Raw genomic sequence first — 17809 nt, 5'->3', positions numbered from 1 at the left:
TAATGGTTTTCGTACTAACTGAGATGATTGTAGGTCATACTTCATCCCAGTATTTTGAAATAACTTGAGCAGAATCTTCTCTACATTAGTTTCCTTCACTTCATTTCCTTTCTGACTTGTGTTGCCTCCAGGTCGAGCAAATCTTTCAGTTTAAAATTCTTGACATTGTTTACATATCCTTGTCCCTCATACCTATTAACTTTCGTTACGATAACCTTTCAGGATTTCTAAATTCTTTTGCTCAATCATTAGTCTTCATGATATCAATTGCTTAGGCCAGTGGAGGCGAACAATTTTTGAGAGTGTGTGCCCAAATTGCTGATAATCTTCTAGAAAATTCTGTCACGTGATGGTAATTTTGAGTAGAGATTATCATTGATTAATGAATTAATAACAATAATTATGGACTTTATTAAGGAGAAGGATGTCATATTGCTTATTTGCATGTAATCATTGTTTTAATATTAATTAAAGTATAAAATTATTCACTATTTCAAAACTTTTGCATGTGCCAACTTGCACATGCATGCCATAGGTTCACCATCCTTGGTTGTTTATATATCTGAAAACATGTCCCAAAGGTTATTTTACCTTTCTTTCCTCCTTACAACTCTCATTTAAACCCATGATTCTGACCAAGTTCTGGTTACCTGTCCTAATATTTTCCTTCTGTTTGCTCTCAGGTAATACTGTTGTGAATTACATTTGGCATACATTACAATGTTAAATGTATTTTGTAAATTGTCATTAGAGGAAGAATTTTATTGCAGTAGGTAATGACTTCATATGGCTCTTTTTCATTTCACAATGTCACTAAATAGTTTCACAGATTTACAGCTATAAAATGGTATCAAAATTCCACACAAAAATGAAATAGATATGCTGTTTGTCAAGTGTGAGAGAGAGAGAGAGCAAGAGAGAGAGAGAGAGAGAGAGAGAGAGAGAGAGAGAGAGAGAGAGAGAGAGAGACACACGCATGCATAAACATGTATAAATTTTTATTTGCATCTGTATGTGGTAATAATGTCTAATAATTTGATCCGGGCATTGCAGTGGGTTCAGTAAAACCTCTATAAAATTTGCAGTCATATGCTATTCCTCGGTTGTTTATATTAGATTGGTTAAATATAGCATATTTTCACCAAGTAATTTACAAAAATGGTAAAATGTTTGAATTGTGCTTTTTTATAGGAACATTCTGTTAAATCCAAGAAGAAAAAAAAGAAATCAAAGAAAGACAAAAAGGTGAAAAAAAGGAGCAAGTCAAAAGATAAGACGGAAGCATTCAGTGACAGCTCTTCAGTAAGTGTGGAATTAGGAGTATAAGAAGTTTTTATGTTGTGACAAGCTGCTGAAAATGTGGGGTAAAACAACTATGTTATTGTTGAGTGCAGTTAAATTGGCATCGACTCACGGAGACCCTATGGATAGTATAGTTGTCCATATGGTTTTCGTGGCAAGATATGGAAGTAGATTGCCAGGCCTTTCTTCCACACTGCTGCTGCCCAGGTTGCGACCCGGCCAGATTCAAACTCAGGACCATCTGCCTCGAAGCCCAGTATAACTGCTTACAAATTGTAAACGTGGTTTTCATTTTCTTGGTATAATTTTTCCCCGATTGTTAGTGTAGATTAAGCTGAATAGGATGGGATCACTCCCATGCCACTGCAATTGGGCATTGGACATGCCAGTAAATAGAGTTTTAAGTGATTTTAAGAAAATATTTATTAGTTTTTTTTAATCAACTAAATCTTTACAGTTCTTTCTAAATGAATATATTCAGAAAGATGCTGGAGAAGGACCAGTAACATCATGATAGGACCCATGCACCCTGTTCATGGACTGTTTGTCCCACTCCCATTAGGGAGGAGGCTAGGTGGCATCAATGCCAGGATCACCAGACTCAAACAGTTACTTTCCCCAAGCAGTAAGGCTGATCAACACCTCCACCCACTAACCCATCCTTCCACCCCCACCCCCTCACCACTAATCTATCATTTCTTGTCAGAGTCTCCTCATGTACAGACATTCCTCTGCCTAGCATCACTTTATGTACATACTGTACATGCTGTCAATTTATGTATGTAAGTTATCTTGTGTATTTATATTTATTGTGGTCTTTATCTTATTGAGTTTTTTTTTGTGTTGCACTGGACCTGGAATAACAACTATTTTGTTCTCTACATTTGACACTAAACAATTTTGAATCTTGAATCTTAAGGCTTTATGAAGACTAATGAGGCTGTCCTTGGTTGAGGCCTTGGCTTGCACCACTTGAGTGAGGCCTTAGCACTATGAGTGACCCACTACACAAAGGTCATGAAAGCTGGTATGTGTATAATTTAGCTACAAAAGGTTAGTACTGCCTTGAGTTTAGCTCTAGGGTAAACAAATGTGGGCCTAGTCCAGTGCAATGCTGTCAGTTAATCAAAATGTCAACTTGTGCAGATAATTACTTGCAAAAGCTGACATTCATTTTTACCATTATACCGGGTGGAAAATAAGCAAGATTAATGGCAGAAGAAATGATGGTGTAAAGTTAAAGCAAATAGTAATTTTATTAAATTAGTTATAAGTGGTGCATCAGAAAGGTGGTGTCCATCACTTAGGACCTCCATCACCCAGGACATGCCCTCTTCTTAATGTTCCATCAGGAAGGAGGTACAGAAGCCTGAAGGCATACACTTAGTGATCCAGGAACTACTTCATACCCTCTGCCATCTGATTTTTAAATGGATGTTAAACCTATGAACACTAACTCACTTTTTAAAAAAATTCTGGTTTTGTACTAATCTTAATTTAACTATTGAATATACATATATATTTCAGTTTATTTTTCTATATCTAACATGCATTACATTGTACTGCTGCCGCAAAGTTAACAAATTTCACGACATATGCGGGTGATAGTAAACTTGGTTCTGATATTTCAAATTAACTATTGACAAACCATAACGTGATGCAAATTCAGATACAAAGATCATAATGAATCATTTTTAGCAAAGTACTAATTTTTTTGATTAACGATTCTATGCATTTGACTTCAAAGCAACTATGTTAAAGTTTGAACATTATTTCAGAGAAAAATCTTGCCTTTTTACATAAAAGCTATGTTCTGAACTTCTAAATTTTAATTAACTTTCTACCTCTTTGATCCACAATTGCTCACTGGCCCCTGTCTCGGCACTACCCCCGCTTCTTTATGCTGGCTTTCTTTCCTCTCCTGCCTTACTTCTGATACAAGGTTTTGGCCTGAAACACCAAACATCACTCCCCCTCTGAACTAGGTCTTAAGTCAACCTGCTGAATGTTTTCAGCAGGTTGTTTGTTGCTCCGGATTCCAGCATTTGTAGTCACTTGTGATTCTGTACAAGTTTCTTTGTCAAGTTAGTAAAAATTGTTGGAATAACTTAATTGTAAAGAAAACAAAGTAATTTCTGCTTTATCAAGGATATTAGAAAAATATAGTAATGCAGCATTAATTTAACAAAGGTGAGAAACTTTTCATGGAAATGCTTGATCAATTTGAAAGTTAAATAATTTATCTGTTTAAAAATCCGTGCATCTTAACAAATCCTCTTTCTGTGTTTGTCATAGTTTCAAAAAAAGTATTTTAATTGATTTTTACACTTCAGAGTTCAGAGCTTGAATGGGTTGAATCTACAGCTGTTCCTAATGTTGACAACAGTCAGAAACCCTGGAAAATTAAAGAAGAACAATCAAGTTCAGCAGAAAAAACAGACCCCATTCAGGTATGAAAGAGTTTTTGGGATGCCAGAATTTTATAATATGAGAAACGTACATAAGTAAACTTTCAAGTCCATGCCTCTATTTTTCTTCTCAGAAGCCATGTAAACCAAGCAAAAAAGTGAGGAAGAAGTAAAAGCTTGTTACTTTAATGAAGGCTATAGAGGTTCATTGGCTGTACATTCTGTTTTAATCTGTTTTCAAAATTTTCAGGCTTTTTTCCAGTGGTCATCTTCTTACTATATTGTTGAAGTCCTTCAAGATTCCTCATGTTTGAGCAACTGCATACTTAAATAAAGTTTTGATTATCCATTTTTTGGGATCTTGTTATCTGTGAGAAGACCAGCATTGATTGTTTGTTTCTGATTACTCTGAGAAGATTGTGGCAAGCCACACCTTGATCCAACACAGTCCTGATGAAAATATTCCCACAACATTCTTGGGGAGAATGTTTTGAATTTAGACATTGATCAAGGAGCACTGATATGTTTCCAAGTCAGGAATGTGTGGCAATTCAGAAGAAAGCCTGCAGGTGGTAGTGTTCCCATATTATTGAAGCCCTTGTCCTTGAGAATACAGATTGAGAGTTTGAGATGTGCGTAGATTAGTCTGGATTTTTAATGCTGCATGAAGATAGAGCAGCACTGCTGGTGTGGTGAGAGTGACAAAAATGAATGTGAGTGAATTTTTAAGTTGGTGGATGTGGTACAATCCAGTACCTAGACAGTGTCAAGAGTATTTGCATGTTGTTGGAGGTGATCTGTAAACAGAAACATGCTTGGGCTTCAGTGCTATGGCTGCAATTTTGTGGAATGCCATATCCATATGGCCTTTGCCATATCCAATATTCCACAGGGTTTATTGATAAAATGTGGCATTGCTGAAGATGTCAGGTTATAGACTCAGTATTTCTGGCTGAATATGGTTTATGAATCAGTATTTTGCACAAGGATAGAGGGTTATTCATGATCAGACATAGCTGAACGACACAAACTTGATAAGATCACCTGTTCTGAATCTATTCCTTTAGCATAACTTCACTGCTACTCAGTGCAATGAATATGGAAACAGGAAGTTTCTATACATCCTGTTGTTTGAATGTTTGGCTAAATGAAGAAAGACCTTTGATCACTGTATGATGTGGATGACTTATGGGGAAGATGGGATGCAGAGACTCAGTGGGTTGCTGTTGAACTAGAACTGATCCAGCTCTTTGTGAGGAGGTTTGCTGATGCTAGTCGTACAGGGTTTAAGCTTGTAGCAGGGAATGGGGTATGGAGTGATCGCATAGAGCTGGGAGAGGACAAGTTAAATCGGTCTAGTAGATTGAGCAGACACAGGCATGGTGAGATGCATGGGAGGAATACAAGTTAAACTGCAGCTATTTTAATGCAGAGTCTGACCTCGTATGGCAGAGAAATTAAAGAGTGTTGCTAACCACTCTTCATATTGTTGCTAAGACAGTAGTCATGTTGAAAGAAGTTGGGGGGGGTGCACTAGCAACTTCCATTCTAGGTGTGTTGCCCTTAAGGCATTCGTTTAGTTTATTATATTTTCGCTTTAGTAATTCGTTTGTAATCGTTTTCTAGTTAAAGTTAAGGTTGTTGAAAGTAAATTCGTTGTCTGTGATATATCGTGGCATGCGATGACGTCACACCCGGTTTCGCTGCGTCCTGTGGGAAAATACCGGTTTGGAGAAATAGGGAGGAGGGGGCTTGTGTGTGCAGGATCAGCGCGAGAAAAGTTTTCTTTCTACGTACTAGAAACATCATAGAAGCAACGCCGTAAGTTCATAAGATAATCGATATGTTGAAGTAAAAATGTTAACGCTGATTCTGTTAAAAGTAATGACGGTTGATAAAGTTTATGTTCTTTGTTATTTAAAGAGTTGCGGATAGTTTGAGTTGAAGTGTATTTAAAGCAGTTGATGGTGTAGGTAGATTCTGACTGTATGTTGTACTTTAATGTAATATAGTTTGTTGTAGTTTTATTTTTGCAAGTATTTATGATGTAAATGTGATGCCAAGAAGGAAACAAATACTGTATATATTTTGTATTGTTTTATCAACAGTTTTCACCATACGTTAATGTGGAAGAGTGAACAGTAAACGGTTAATCTTACTGGGGTCGCGCCTCATTGACTACGGTTTATACTGCGTGTTTAGTTCAGAGTTTTTTACACCTGTGCGAGAACACTACACTAGGATATAGAACTTTTAGGAATTGGGGGAAAGAGTGATGTAAAATTAAAGGTAGTACTGCTATATTGATTAAGTACTCCAACAGTGCAGTATTCTGACAGCATACGCTAGAAGACTTTTCAAATGAGATCATATCAGGAGAGTTTAGGAACAGTAAGAGGGCCATTAGAGTATGCTGCAGACTTCCCAAAAGTTAGGGGAGCAGAAGTTAGAGGCAGCACAGTAGCATTGTGATTATCACAACGTTTTACAGATGACCTGGGTTCAGTTCCCACTGCTGCTTGTACGTTCTCCCCATGACTGTGTGGATTTCCTCCGGGTGCTCCAGATTCCTTCCACAGTCCAAAGATTGGTAGGTTTATTGGTCATTGTAAATTCTTCAGTGATTAGGCTCAGATTAAATCGGGGGATTGCTGGGTGGCGCAGTTTGAAGGGCTGGAAGGGCCTATTCTGTGCTGTAGGGCAAATCACTGAGATGTGTAATGGTAATAGGGATGAAGTAAGAGATGATTTCAGTTTTCTTAGAATTAGCTTGATTGCCTTTATGTGAATAACATAGAGGAGCTGAAATTATTAAAGTGCATCCAGGAGAGCTTTTGAGCTAATGTACAGGCAGTGCTAGTAGAAATGGAATAATAATGACCCAATCGTAGGAAATCTTTTTTAGCAAGTGGAAGGGGTGTCAGCAGCTATTTTAGATAGAGTGACTATAACTTTGACTATAGTACTATAACTATGGTTGTAGATTTCCAGAAGGCTATGGAAAGGAATAAGAATGGTCCAGAAATTAAGATCCTGAATTGGGGGAAGGTTGATTTCAATAGTATAAAACAGGGAATGGCAAAAGTGGACTGGGAGCAACTGCTTACGGATGTCTGCATTTGACAGAAATATTTAAAACAAGTTCAGGGCACCTGTGTTCCCATAAAGTAAAATAAAATAACAAAAGCATATTGGATTCCTTGATGTTGGGTGATATTGAGGGTTGGATTAAAAAAAATAGAAGCTTACATTTTGAATGTAGAGAACTGTAAGTAGGAGAGGGTTTTTAGGAGAATCATGTTGGGGATATAAAAATAGGAATTAAAGGGGCAAAACAAATGCACAAATTTTAAGAGAGTGAATAAAATCGAAGGAAAATCCTAAAACATGTTAAAATTATATTAAAGATGATGCAATAACCAGGGAATAAATGTGTCCAATAATGGATCAAAAGGGCAATATATACAGGGAGCCCGAGCACACATCAGATCTTATTGAATGACTCTAATCTGTATTCACTAAGGGGAAGAGCATTGTAGTTGGAGAATTTGGGGAGGGAATGCTGAAATTCTGGAGCACGTTTTCAGCCAAGGAAGGAAATACTAGATATTTTCATGGGCTTTAAGGTGAATGGAGTCCCAGGACCTGATAGATGCTTCCCACAGTGGCCTATAACACAAGACGTAAAACTTCTGGAGCCCCAAACAGTTTACAGGTTTTTGCTGGTCACAGATAAAATTCCAGTTTACTGGGAGACAGCAAATGTGTTCTAGAAGTTCATTAGGGCTAACCCAAGTAATTGTGTACCTGTAAGTCAAATGCAGGTGGTAGGGAAATTGTTGGAAAAATTTCTGAAGAACAGGAATTTCTGCTACATTTGGAGCACAGGGCTTTATCAAGAATGGTCAGCATGGCTTTGTTAGGGGGATTTAACATCACTTTTATTATACAAAAATGTATTGATGAAGGCAATATGATTGATGTAATCTTTGTAGACTTCAATAAGGTCTTTGACAAGGTCCTACACGGAAAACAGGTCCAAAAGTTTAGAGGAAGTGGAATCTAGGGCAAGTTGGCAAACTGGATCCAAAATTGGCTTGATAATTAGGTAGTAGTGGAGAATTGTTTTTGTGATTGGAAACCTGTGACGAGTGATGTACCACTGGGACCCTTACCCTGGGACCCTTACTGTTTGCTATATCATTAATGATTCAACATTGTTTTAACATTTTAACTAAATTGTTAAAGCTAATCTTGGCGGTGTAGGTTTCCCACATTGTTTGTTTCTTATATCTTTTAGTTGCTATTGAGTTCTTGTGACTCCACCATGTGATTGGTTAGACTTAGCAGTCAATCACATTACAAAAGGAAGTAACCTTAGAAATGCAATTGCAATTTTTAATGAAAAATGTAAACTTTTTAAAATATAAATTGAAATATATCAATAAGATGGAGGGAACAACTTTACAAACCTTTAAAGGTACATAATTTTTATAAATTATTAAACAAATTTTGAAATATTTTACAATTTTGACAATTCATCAACATATGAAAGTTGGTCAGCAATAATGATCTAGGAAATTAATAATTAATTTATAGCATGTGTCAAAAAGTAATATTTTGGGGTGAAATCAGTTAATATCAAAATTTGCTGTCAAATTATTAATTCCCAAGAAGTGTGCTTGTGAAGCCTTTGGAGAACCAGGTAGTTTTTGAAGTGGCTTATGAATTTATACATTTTACTGTATATGCGTATACAGTTCTAATGAAGGGTCTTGGTTTGAAATGTCAACTGTTTATTCTTTTCCATAGATGCTGCCTGGCCCGCTGAGTTCCTCCAGCATTTTGTGTGTGTTGCTTAGATTTTGATTGATATGAATTGCACTGTCCAAAGCTGAACATGTGCCCATTTCAAAAATAAAATCAATACAACTGGGCTCCCTCTTTTGGACACCTAAGAAAAGAAACTCTTGACCATTCTCTATCAGAAGTCACCTGCAGGAGGATTTTTTTATACTTTGGGTGTACTTTAAATGTATTAATTTATGAGGCAAATGATGTATTCTTTCTGTACTAGAGGGATGAATGGATGACATTAGACTTCATGTCCATAAAGTCTGTATCTACTGCTGAGATCCAAGCTGGAAAACTGGAGAAGAAAAAAATGGAGCATGAGAAAGTGAAAGCCATTGAACAGGTAAAGGGGAGGGGAAAGAGAATTAACATTAAACAAACATAATTAGGCAACTAGTAATTGTAGATATAGAGTATTTAAAAATTGTGTCATGTTGGATGATACTGCTACCATCGTAGGTAATACAACTCCGAATGTAGTGATACATCTAATGGCATCAAGTTTTTTTAGAGCTATCTAGCCATCAACAGCACTCAAATTTCTCGTGTAAGTTGTAGGAGCTGTGTATCTATTTTCTGTCTGTCTGGATTGTATTTGTGTTGCGAGTTTATTGTGGATCAGACGGTAATTTGTCATTGGGTTGGGGTGTGGTATAAATGAGTAAGTGTAGTTACGTATTTTCATTTGTCTTAGTTTAGTCTAGTTGAGAGGTAACTAGGGAATGATATATTTTTTGTTGTTGATTGCTTGGTTATGCTAATTGGAACACTTTTCATTATTTTGCTTATTTCTAATATCACAATAAGATCATTTGTCTTGGCCGTTTTTGTAGAAATAGATCGAATGTACTTTTTTCGACTTGGAACTAGTTAATTTGAAGCGTGTAGTACAGTGTCAACTGTACTCAGTCTTTCAGTGGTTTTGGTTTGTTTTTAAGTAACTGCTACAAAGTTTTGAAGTATTACTCTGATTGACTCTTTCCTACTACTGACAGGAAAAATCAAGTTGCAAATAAAAATGTTGGCCCAGAGGAACCAACAAATTGGATACAAAATTGAATTGGTGATAGTGGGGAGTTTTTCTTAGATCAGAGACCTGTGACCAGTGGAGTGTTGCAGAGATTATTGCTAGGTCTTTTGGATTTTTTTGCCAAATATGTTAATGACATCAATGAGAATGTGAGTGGCCTGATTGTCAAGTATTGTGGAGAGTAAAAGTAGTTCTATAAGTTCTCTTGAACTGGGACATGTAATGATTAAGCTCCAAGGGAGTTCTCCCTCGTGAATCTGACTATAGTTTATACACTGCCAAAGGCAGATGTTAAGCAAGCACTCGATGTATTGAGTGCTGTGATTAGCAAACAAGAAACAGCCTACCCCAACGTCTTTCACATCCTTGCCAGGAAATTCAATTAGCCTAGCCTGATGAAATCTCTGCCCAATTATCATCAGCATATTACCTGCAGATTCAGGGGTCCCAACACATTCAACTACTGCTACCATCAGGAATGCTTACCATTCCATCCCTAGACTGCATTTTAGGAAGTCTGATCTTCTGGCTATCCTCCTCCTACCTGTGTGCAGGCAGAGGCCAAAGCCCAGAAGTAAAATTATCGAGGAGGTGGTTGCGGGAGCCAGAGGAGCGGCTATGGGATTGCTTGTGAGTCGGTGGACTGGGGACCATATCCAAAGACTCGTTAGAGGATCTGAATGAATATGCCATGGTTGTCACAGAATTTACGACGACACTTGTGGACAAGTGTGTCCTCACAAGTTCATTCAAGGTCTTCCCCAACCAGAAGCCCTAGATGAATCAAGAGATCCACATCTACTGAGGCCTAGATCGGTATCGAGAAGGTCTGGTGACCCAAGGGAAGTACGAGAGGATCAGGTTTAATCTCCGGAAAGCCATCTCTCATGCGAAGTGGCAACTCTGGGCTAAACTTGAATCACAGAAGGATGTTCAACAGTTGTGGCAGGAGTTGAATGCTAACACCTCCTACAAAGTAAAACCAAGTCACTTAGGCGACAACACGGTTTTGCTCCCAGATAGGTCAATGCCTTTTATGCTCACTTTGACTGACAAAACATGGAGGCACCTTCGCGAACTTCCACAACTCCCAACAACTCAGTAATTTCAGTCTCAGGCTCACATGAGAGCATCCTTCTGGAGGGTCAAATTTACCCAGGATTAGCTCACCAGGCTGAGTACTGAAGACCTGTGCTAATCAACTGGCTGATGAGTTTACTGATATCTTTAACCTCTCACTATGGCAGTCTCAGGTACCCAGCTGCTTCAAGATGGTGCCCAAGAAGAATGTGGTTACCTGCCTTAATGACTACCATCCAGTAACACTTACTTTCACTGTGATGAAGTGCTTTGAGAGGTTGGTCATGAAACACATCAGCTCCTGCCTGAGGAGAGACTTGGATCTGTTCCAATTTGCCTACTGTCACAATAGATCAACAGCAGCTGCCAATTCATTAGCTTTTCATTCAGTCTTGGAACATCCAGACAGTGAAGGTGCACACATCAGGTTGCTCTTCACTGACTATAGCTCTGCAATAGGAGGTCCATGAGCCAGTCCTCATCTGGGGATTGGAGGTAGAGAGTGTCAGCAACTTTAAATTCCTTATTGTTATCATTCAGAGGAACTGTCCTGGGTCCAGCATGTAAGTGCCATTACAAAGAAGGCACGCCAGCGCTTCTTACCAAACTTTGATAAATTTTTATAGGGTCACAGTGGAGAGTGTCCTGACTAGTCACATCATGGCCTGGTTTGGAAGCATCAATGCCCATGAATGGAGAAGCCATCAAAAAGCAGTGGATACAGCCCAGTTCATCACAGGCAAGGTCCTCCCTACCATTGAGCATGTCTGCAAGGAGTACTGCCACAAGAAAGAAGCATCCATCATCAAGGACCCCCACCATCCAGCCCATGCTCTCTTAAGTCACACACCACCAGGTTCAGGAACAGTTATTACCTTTTAACCATCAGGCTTCTGAACCAGCTTGGATTACTTCACTCACCACAACACAATGAACTGTTTCCACAACCTATGAGAACTCCTGCTCTCAGTGTAATTAATTAATTAATTATTATTTATTTTATTTGCAGAGTTTGCATATTTTGCACGTTGGTTGTTTGCCCATTTTTCTTTGTGTGTAGTTTTTTATTGATTCCATTATGTTTCTTTGTATCTACTGTGAATACCCACAATAAAATGAATCTCAGGGTAGTATATGGAGACATACAGTACTGTGCAAAAATCTTAGGCACATATATATAGCTAGGGTGCCCAAGATTTTTGCATAGTCTTATAGTAATTTTATGTATTGCACTGTACTGTTGCAGCAAAAAAAAAGCAAATTTCATGATATATGTGAGTGATGGATGATAAACATGATTCTGATATGGGTCTTTAATGTGGACCTGAGAGTGGGAAGGGGAAGGGAGAGGGGTGGGGGGTGGGAGCACCAGAGAGACATTCTATAATTGTTTGGAATGAAATGACCTTGCATGGTGCTCATGGCTGTGTGTGTCTGCACCCATGGCACCCCCCTCCCCTGGTACAGGTTTCCCCTGCTATTCAAAGGTACAGCGTTCCAATGAAATGGTTCGTAAGCCGGAATGTCGTAAAGTGAAAAAGCAATTACCATTTATTTATATGGGAAAAATTTGTGAGTGCTCACAGACCCAAAAAAATAACCTACCAAGTCATGCCAAATAACACATAAAACCTAAAATAACAGTAACATATAGTAAAAGCAGGAATGATCTGATAAATACACAGCCTATATAATGTAGGAATACTTTTCTACAATTATTGCAGCACTGTCCACTGCAGCGAAAATCTCATGCAAGCGCACTCGGCAGCACTTGTGGCAAAAACACGGTGCAAGCGCTCCCGGCAGAAACACACGGCGCAAGTGCTCCTGGCAGAAACACTCTCTCCAGTAACCTTTAAGCTATGAAGCTACCAACTAACACATAAAAATACACAGCCTATATAAAGTAGAAATAATGTATGTACAGTGTAGTTTCACTTAACGGAATTGGGAAGACAGTGAGCACACTGATGATGGTGTGTTAGGCTGGGTCGTCGGAAGTTGGGGTGGTGGGAGGTAGAGGACACTGGGGTGTCACCTCATCGTCGTCTGTTTCCGTCAGGGCAGGTAGGTCACCTTCTTCTATGTCTGCCTGCCTGGATGTCGAAGGTCGAGTTTCGTCGTCTGCTGTGGCTGATGTGGAAGGCTTGAAAAGCGACAGTAGGCATGACTACTTCATCTGGCGCATATTTCTATCATACAGTTCTTTGTAAGCACTCAAACCATCCTGCAAATAAGCCCTAAACCTACAGACCCTTTCAAACTTAAAGTCATATTTTTCTGCAATCATTGCAGCGTTATCAATCCCACCGAAAATCTCACACAATTCCTTCACGTTCAGTTCCTGGATGACTTCACTTTTGGGCCGTTCGCTACTGCGTTCGGCTTCAGTTGTTATCCTTTCCTCTTCATCAACTCTTCATCTCTCAGTTCTTGGTCATGGGATGCCAAAACCTCTTCAACATCATCTTCGTCAACTTCCACAAACCCTTAGCCAAACTTACGATATCCTTACTTTGTTCACCACGATCGAAACGCTTAATTATGTCTAGTTTTACACTAAGTGTAACACCATTACGCGCTCTTTTAGCTTTTCCGATACCTTAGAACTCATGTTGCTAACGGATGCACAAAATAAATCGATATAAAGCACAGATGCTCACAGGCACATGTTTAAGCAATGCTGTTGTTTAAGAATGCATTAAGCAATGTTTAAGAATGCAGTTCCGGGGGAGGAGCTTGGCAGCTCGGCGTGCCTTTTATCGCGCGCTGCCTTTTTTCGTAACAGTGAAGACACCTTCTGTTAGCGAAAACAGGTAACTAATGTAGGTCTTTCGTAACAGCGAAGTGTCATAAAGCGAACGTTTGAAAAATGAGGGGCACCTGTACTCCATCTCTGTCACCTCTTCCGCACCCCTCCCGCAGTGCTCCACTCTCGACATTCCAAACATCCTTTGCTCTCACCACATTTACAAACTCGTTCTCTGCTCCATGTTGACATATACAGTACTTTGATAATAAATTCACTTCCAACTTTGAACTTACAACAGAATATAGAGCAATTTGGAAAGTGGGAATTGTGGATGGAATTTATGTTGGTCAAGTGTGAAATGATGAGAAGTTCAGCCAGAGTAGGACATGCACAGTGAATGGCAGGGCAGCGCGGAGTGTTGTTGAAAAGAAAGACCTTGCTCAGTATGGAGGTGTTGGGCCATATGGCCTGTTTCCATGCTGTACTACTCAGAGGTTTTGCGGTTATAGAATGATAATAGACTTCCACCTAGCTAAACTGAAACTTGAAGTTATCAGATACAGTGCTTGTGTTCTTTCCTACCTGATTGTACTTTTGGTTATAGTTGTTGATCCTGTAGGTTTTGATAATGGCAAATTAGATTATGTCCAAAGGATAATCTAAGAAGTTTCGCTATTGAAAGTTGAGCAACTGTTTCCAAGCAGTTGTTCTAAGTCTAAAGTTTCCTATTCCTGTATAGAGGAATGTGCCAGCTTTCTGTTTGAAAGATTTGAGCAGCTAACAGTATAACTGTTCATATTTGATTGCTGTTTTCTATTAGCGGAGCAAAGTTGACTCTTTGAATTGATTATGATGTTGATTTTATTATTCTTGCTTTTACTTTGTGCCAGCTGTATTTATCATACTTAAGAGTGACATGTGGGGTTTCATTGTAACTAAAATATTTCACAGTAGACTAGTTTCCATTTTCTTATTTATCACAGGTATATCAAATAGTCATTGTATTCTCTTTTGTTCATTTGGGCTACCCTAATAATCTCTTCTCATTCTTAATCTGTTCTCCATCCTAAGGTTTGAAAGTGATTTGCTGCTTTTCTAGTTTTGAGGCAGCCGATAAACTCAATACAGAAACTGCATTTGGGACAGAGGATACTTAATAGGGCATGTGGTTAAAGAAATTTAGACCATGCATTCCGTCATCTATTTGCATTTTTTTTTGTGCTTTGAAGTTCTCACTGGCATGACCAAATACTCCTCCATTTTGAGTAGTCAAGGGCCATGGATTTCCTTGTGTCAGTGGAGCTATTACATTGAGAATATCCTTGAATATTTTCCTGATTATCACATTGATATTCTCTCTCCATTGCTTTGGTAGTCCATGTCTCAGAAATATAAGCGAGCAAGGGTCACTGCTACCTTGGTAATTCATGAGCTGTGTTCTAGTTTGAGGTTTTTATCTTCCAGGACTCTGTTCCTCTTGAAGCACTGAAGATGATGATGTATATCATCATTGATATCTGCTGGAGGTGACACCTGAGATAATTGGTCCTCATTTTCCATGTTTTTGTGTGAGACTTCTATTGTTGAGGGGCACTGTTGAGTGGTGGAGTCAACTGGAAGAGGAAAATTAATTTGTAAATTTTTTTGTCACATACCTCCGTGAACAAATTGACAATGATTTTTACATGCAGCCAAATTTAAGAATTTTCAGCAGTTGGTCTTTATTGAAGTGATAATGGAAAGAAGCAAACTGGATTATTTTCCACTTTCATTAATTGATTTTACTTTATTGTAGGCTGAAGTAGACAAAAGAGAATTAAATCCCTTTTGGAAAAATGGAGGAACAGGCTTGCCATCTGAGGAAAATGACTCAACAGAAATTCAAAAAGGTAAATTTGAATTTTAATCATTAATCCTTACTCTGACACATGCTCAAACTGGACTCACTTAACATCAAAGTGCAACTGTAAAACTTATTTCTAATAGAAAGACAGATTAATGGAGTATAATTTGGTAGAAATGCAGTAATATTTTGAAATTCTAAAAGTCAATGTCTCCAGAACATTTAGTATTTCTCACACAGAATAGTGGACAGAAGTGGTAGGTAAGAGTTAGTTACACTTCCTGAAGTTTCTCAGTTGCAGACTGCTAACGGTGCAAAGTTAGAAGATATGTTGAACTTGTCCATTTTTTTTCACCTGTCTGCAAAGGTACACCACATGGGTTTAAGTAGAACCTGGCACATAACTCAAAAGATAAAATATGAGTTGCTACCTACCACAAGGAATAAGGATTATAACTACTGAACACCAGAGGAAATGAAGATGCAGCTCCACTGTGACTTCCCAAATGGAAGAATACTGAAGCTTACAAAGATAAACTTCATTGTGCCTTGACAGTAACTCAGAAACGTGAATAACACTAAAACAGCTTTGTGGGCCGAAGCTATGTTTTCTATGTTTCTATGTAATATTGTAAATATAATGTTTGATCAAACGTTCCTTGTTGTTTAAATGATTCATTATGGTTATATGTATAAGTACATGAATTGAATACGTCATGACACCACCACATCAAATATATGTGCCTTGCTAAAGGTAAAAACGAAACTAAGACCCGTTTTCTTGCTCCTATCTTTTCCTTGCAATTACTTTAATGTTTTGGAGTACAAAACAGTGGCAACAAGGAAATTTTAAATGAACTCAACTACCTTTTTGTTGAAGTGCAGTGAAGCATTCAAGTTTAAAAGAAAGTGTAGCACATTCTTTTTTCCTTTGGAACAGCATGCTTTCTTCACAAAAGGAAAAATAATTGAGTTTTTAAAAAAAAAGGCAGAAAATGGAAGAATTCAGTGAGTACTAGCTGATAAAATCTTAACTTTTTTTAAAAAAGGAGGCAGATAGGCTGGCTATGTTGGAAAGATAGAAATGTTCCATTGCACAGTGAATAACTGGCTCATATATACTGAGTGAATTTAGCAATATTTTAAAGCAAATGGAATAGCTAATGAGAAACAAGTACAGGTGGCCCCCATTTTTCGAACGTTCGCTTTACGACAGCTCGCTGTTATGAAAGACCTACATTAGTACCTGTTTTCGCTAACCAAAGAGGATTTTTGCTTTTACGAGAAAAAGGCACCTGCTTTATACGTGTGTTTACCCCGAGAAAGACTACCATAACCGTGAAGCCCTGTGCGGGCAGTTGTGTGCACATGTATGTACGTGCGTAGGCGTGTACATGCTGATTTTTTTTTTCTCCAACTGGATTTTGGCTCGCTGTCTTCCCGATTTTGATAAGTGAAACTACACTGTACATACAATATTTCTACTTTATATAAGCTGTATATTTATCATATTATTCCTGCTTTTACAATATGTTAGTGTTATTTTAGGTTTTATGTGTTATTTGGTATGATTTGGTAGACTATTTTTTGGTTCAGGAATGCTCAGAAATTTCCCCCATATAAATTAATGGTAATTGCTTCTTCGCTTTACAACATTTCAGGTTTCATAGGAATGCTCTAACTTCGAATAGCGGGGAAACCTGCACCAGCTTTGCTGAGTGCATTGGGTGGAAAAGTACACAGTTTGCTTAGATATTTGATGGTTTCAACCAAACCAGCTGAAATGACCTTTGCCAATATGGCGAATGTAATGCTGAAACACTTAAAACCAAAACCATTGTCGATTGCAGAACACTTTAAGTTTCATAAGCGGAATCAAAAGGAAGGGGAGTCCATTTCAGTTTATGTGGCTGAATTGAAGAAATTGTCCAAACATTGTCAGTTCAGTAATGGGCTTAATGATGCACTGAAAAATTGTTTAGCTTGTGGAATCTTACAAGAAAGTATTCAAAAATGGCTCCTATCTGAAGCACAAGTTACATTTAAAAGAGCCTTTGAAGTAGCTGAATCAATAGAACGATGGCCAGAGACGCAGATTAGTTGCAGTCAGGAATAAAAGTGAGCATGAACAAAATTGCAAAACCAGACTGAACAAATTCTGTTACCACTGTAGCAGGGCTCACATACGCCAGACCAATTGTAGGCAAAAATTGCAGAATATGCAACAAAATAGGGCACACATTTAATACCCTGGTTAAGATTTCTTCTGCAATGCTATGAGATAGTTTATTTTAACAGTTTTCTGTAAAAGCAATGTGACATGCTGGAAAGAGTGTTTTGGCTTTGGCTAAAGATAAGCCATGTTGTCCATCTTAGGAATGTTGTGTCAGCCAAACAGGATTGTGGGATGGGAGAGAAGGTCCTAGAGCCAGTTCATTCGAGGTGGTCTTCGAGGAAAGTTTGGAATGTGTTTTCATGCAGACCATGGGTATAGTGATTGAGTTAAGAGGTACACCCTCGACTATTCCAGGATGAGCTCC

The 17809-nt window shown here is 38.3% G+C and overlaps 1 protein-coding gene across 1 annotated transcript in view; it reads left to right on the top strand.

The window, feature by feature from the left end:
- The window catches only part of cwf19l2 (CWF19 like cell cycle control factor 2), a 146773-nt gene that overhangs the window by 40353 nt on the left and 88611 nt on the right, over positions 1-17809 (top strand). Inside the window, exons 3-6 of the mRNA XM_073043641.1 lie at positions 1192-1302; positions 3636-3752; positions 8788-8907; positions 15222-15315. Of these exons, the coding sequence (XP_072899742.1) occupies positions 1192-1302; positions 3636-3752; positions 8788-8907; positions 15222-15315 (442 nt within the window). The remainder of the gene's footprint in view (positions 1-1191; positions 1303-3635; positions 3753-8787; positions 8908-15221; positions 15316-17809) is intronic.

This window comes from Hemitrygon akajei, chromosome 4, assembly GCF_048418815.1.
Source record: "Hemitrygon akajei chromosome 4, sHemAka1.3, whole genome shotgun sequence".
Taxonomy (NCBI): domain Eukaryota; kingdom Metazoa; phylum Chordata; class Chondrichthyes; order Myliobatiformes; family Dasyatidae; genus Hemitrygon; species Hemitrygon akajei.
Note: the sequence above shows the minus strand (reverse complement) of the source record. Positions and strands in the feature narration are given on the sequence as shown.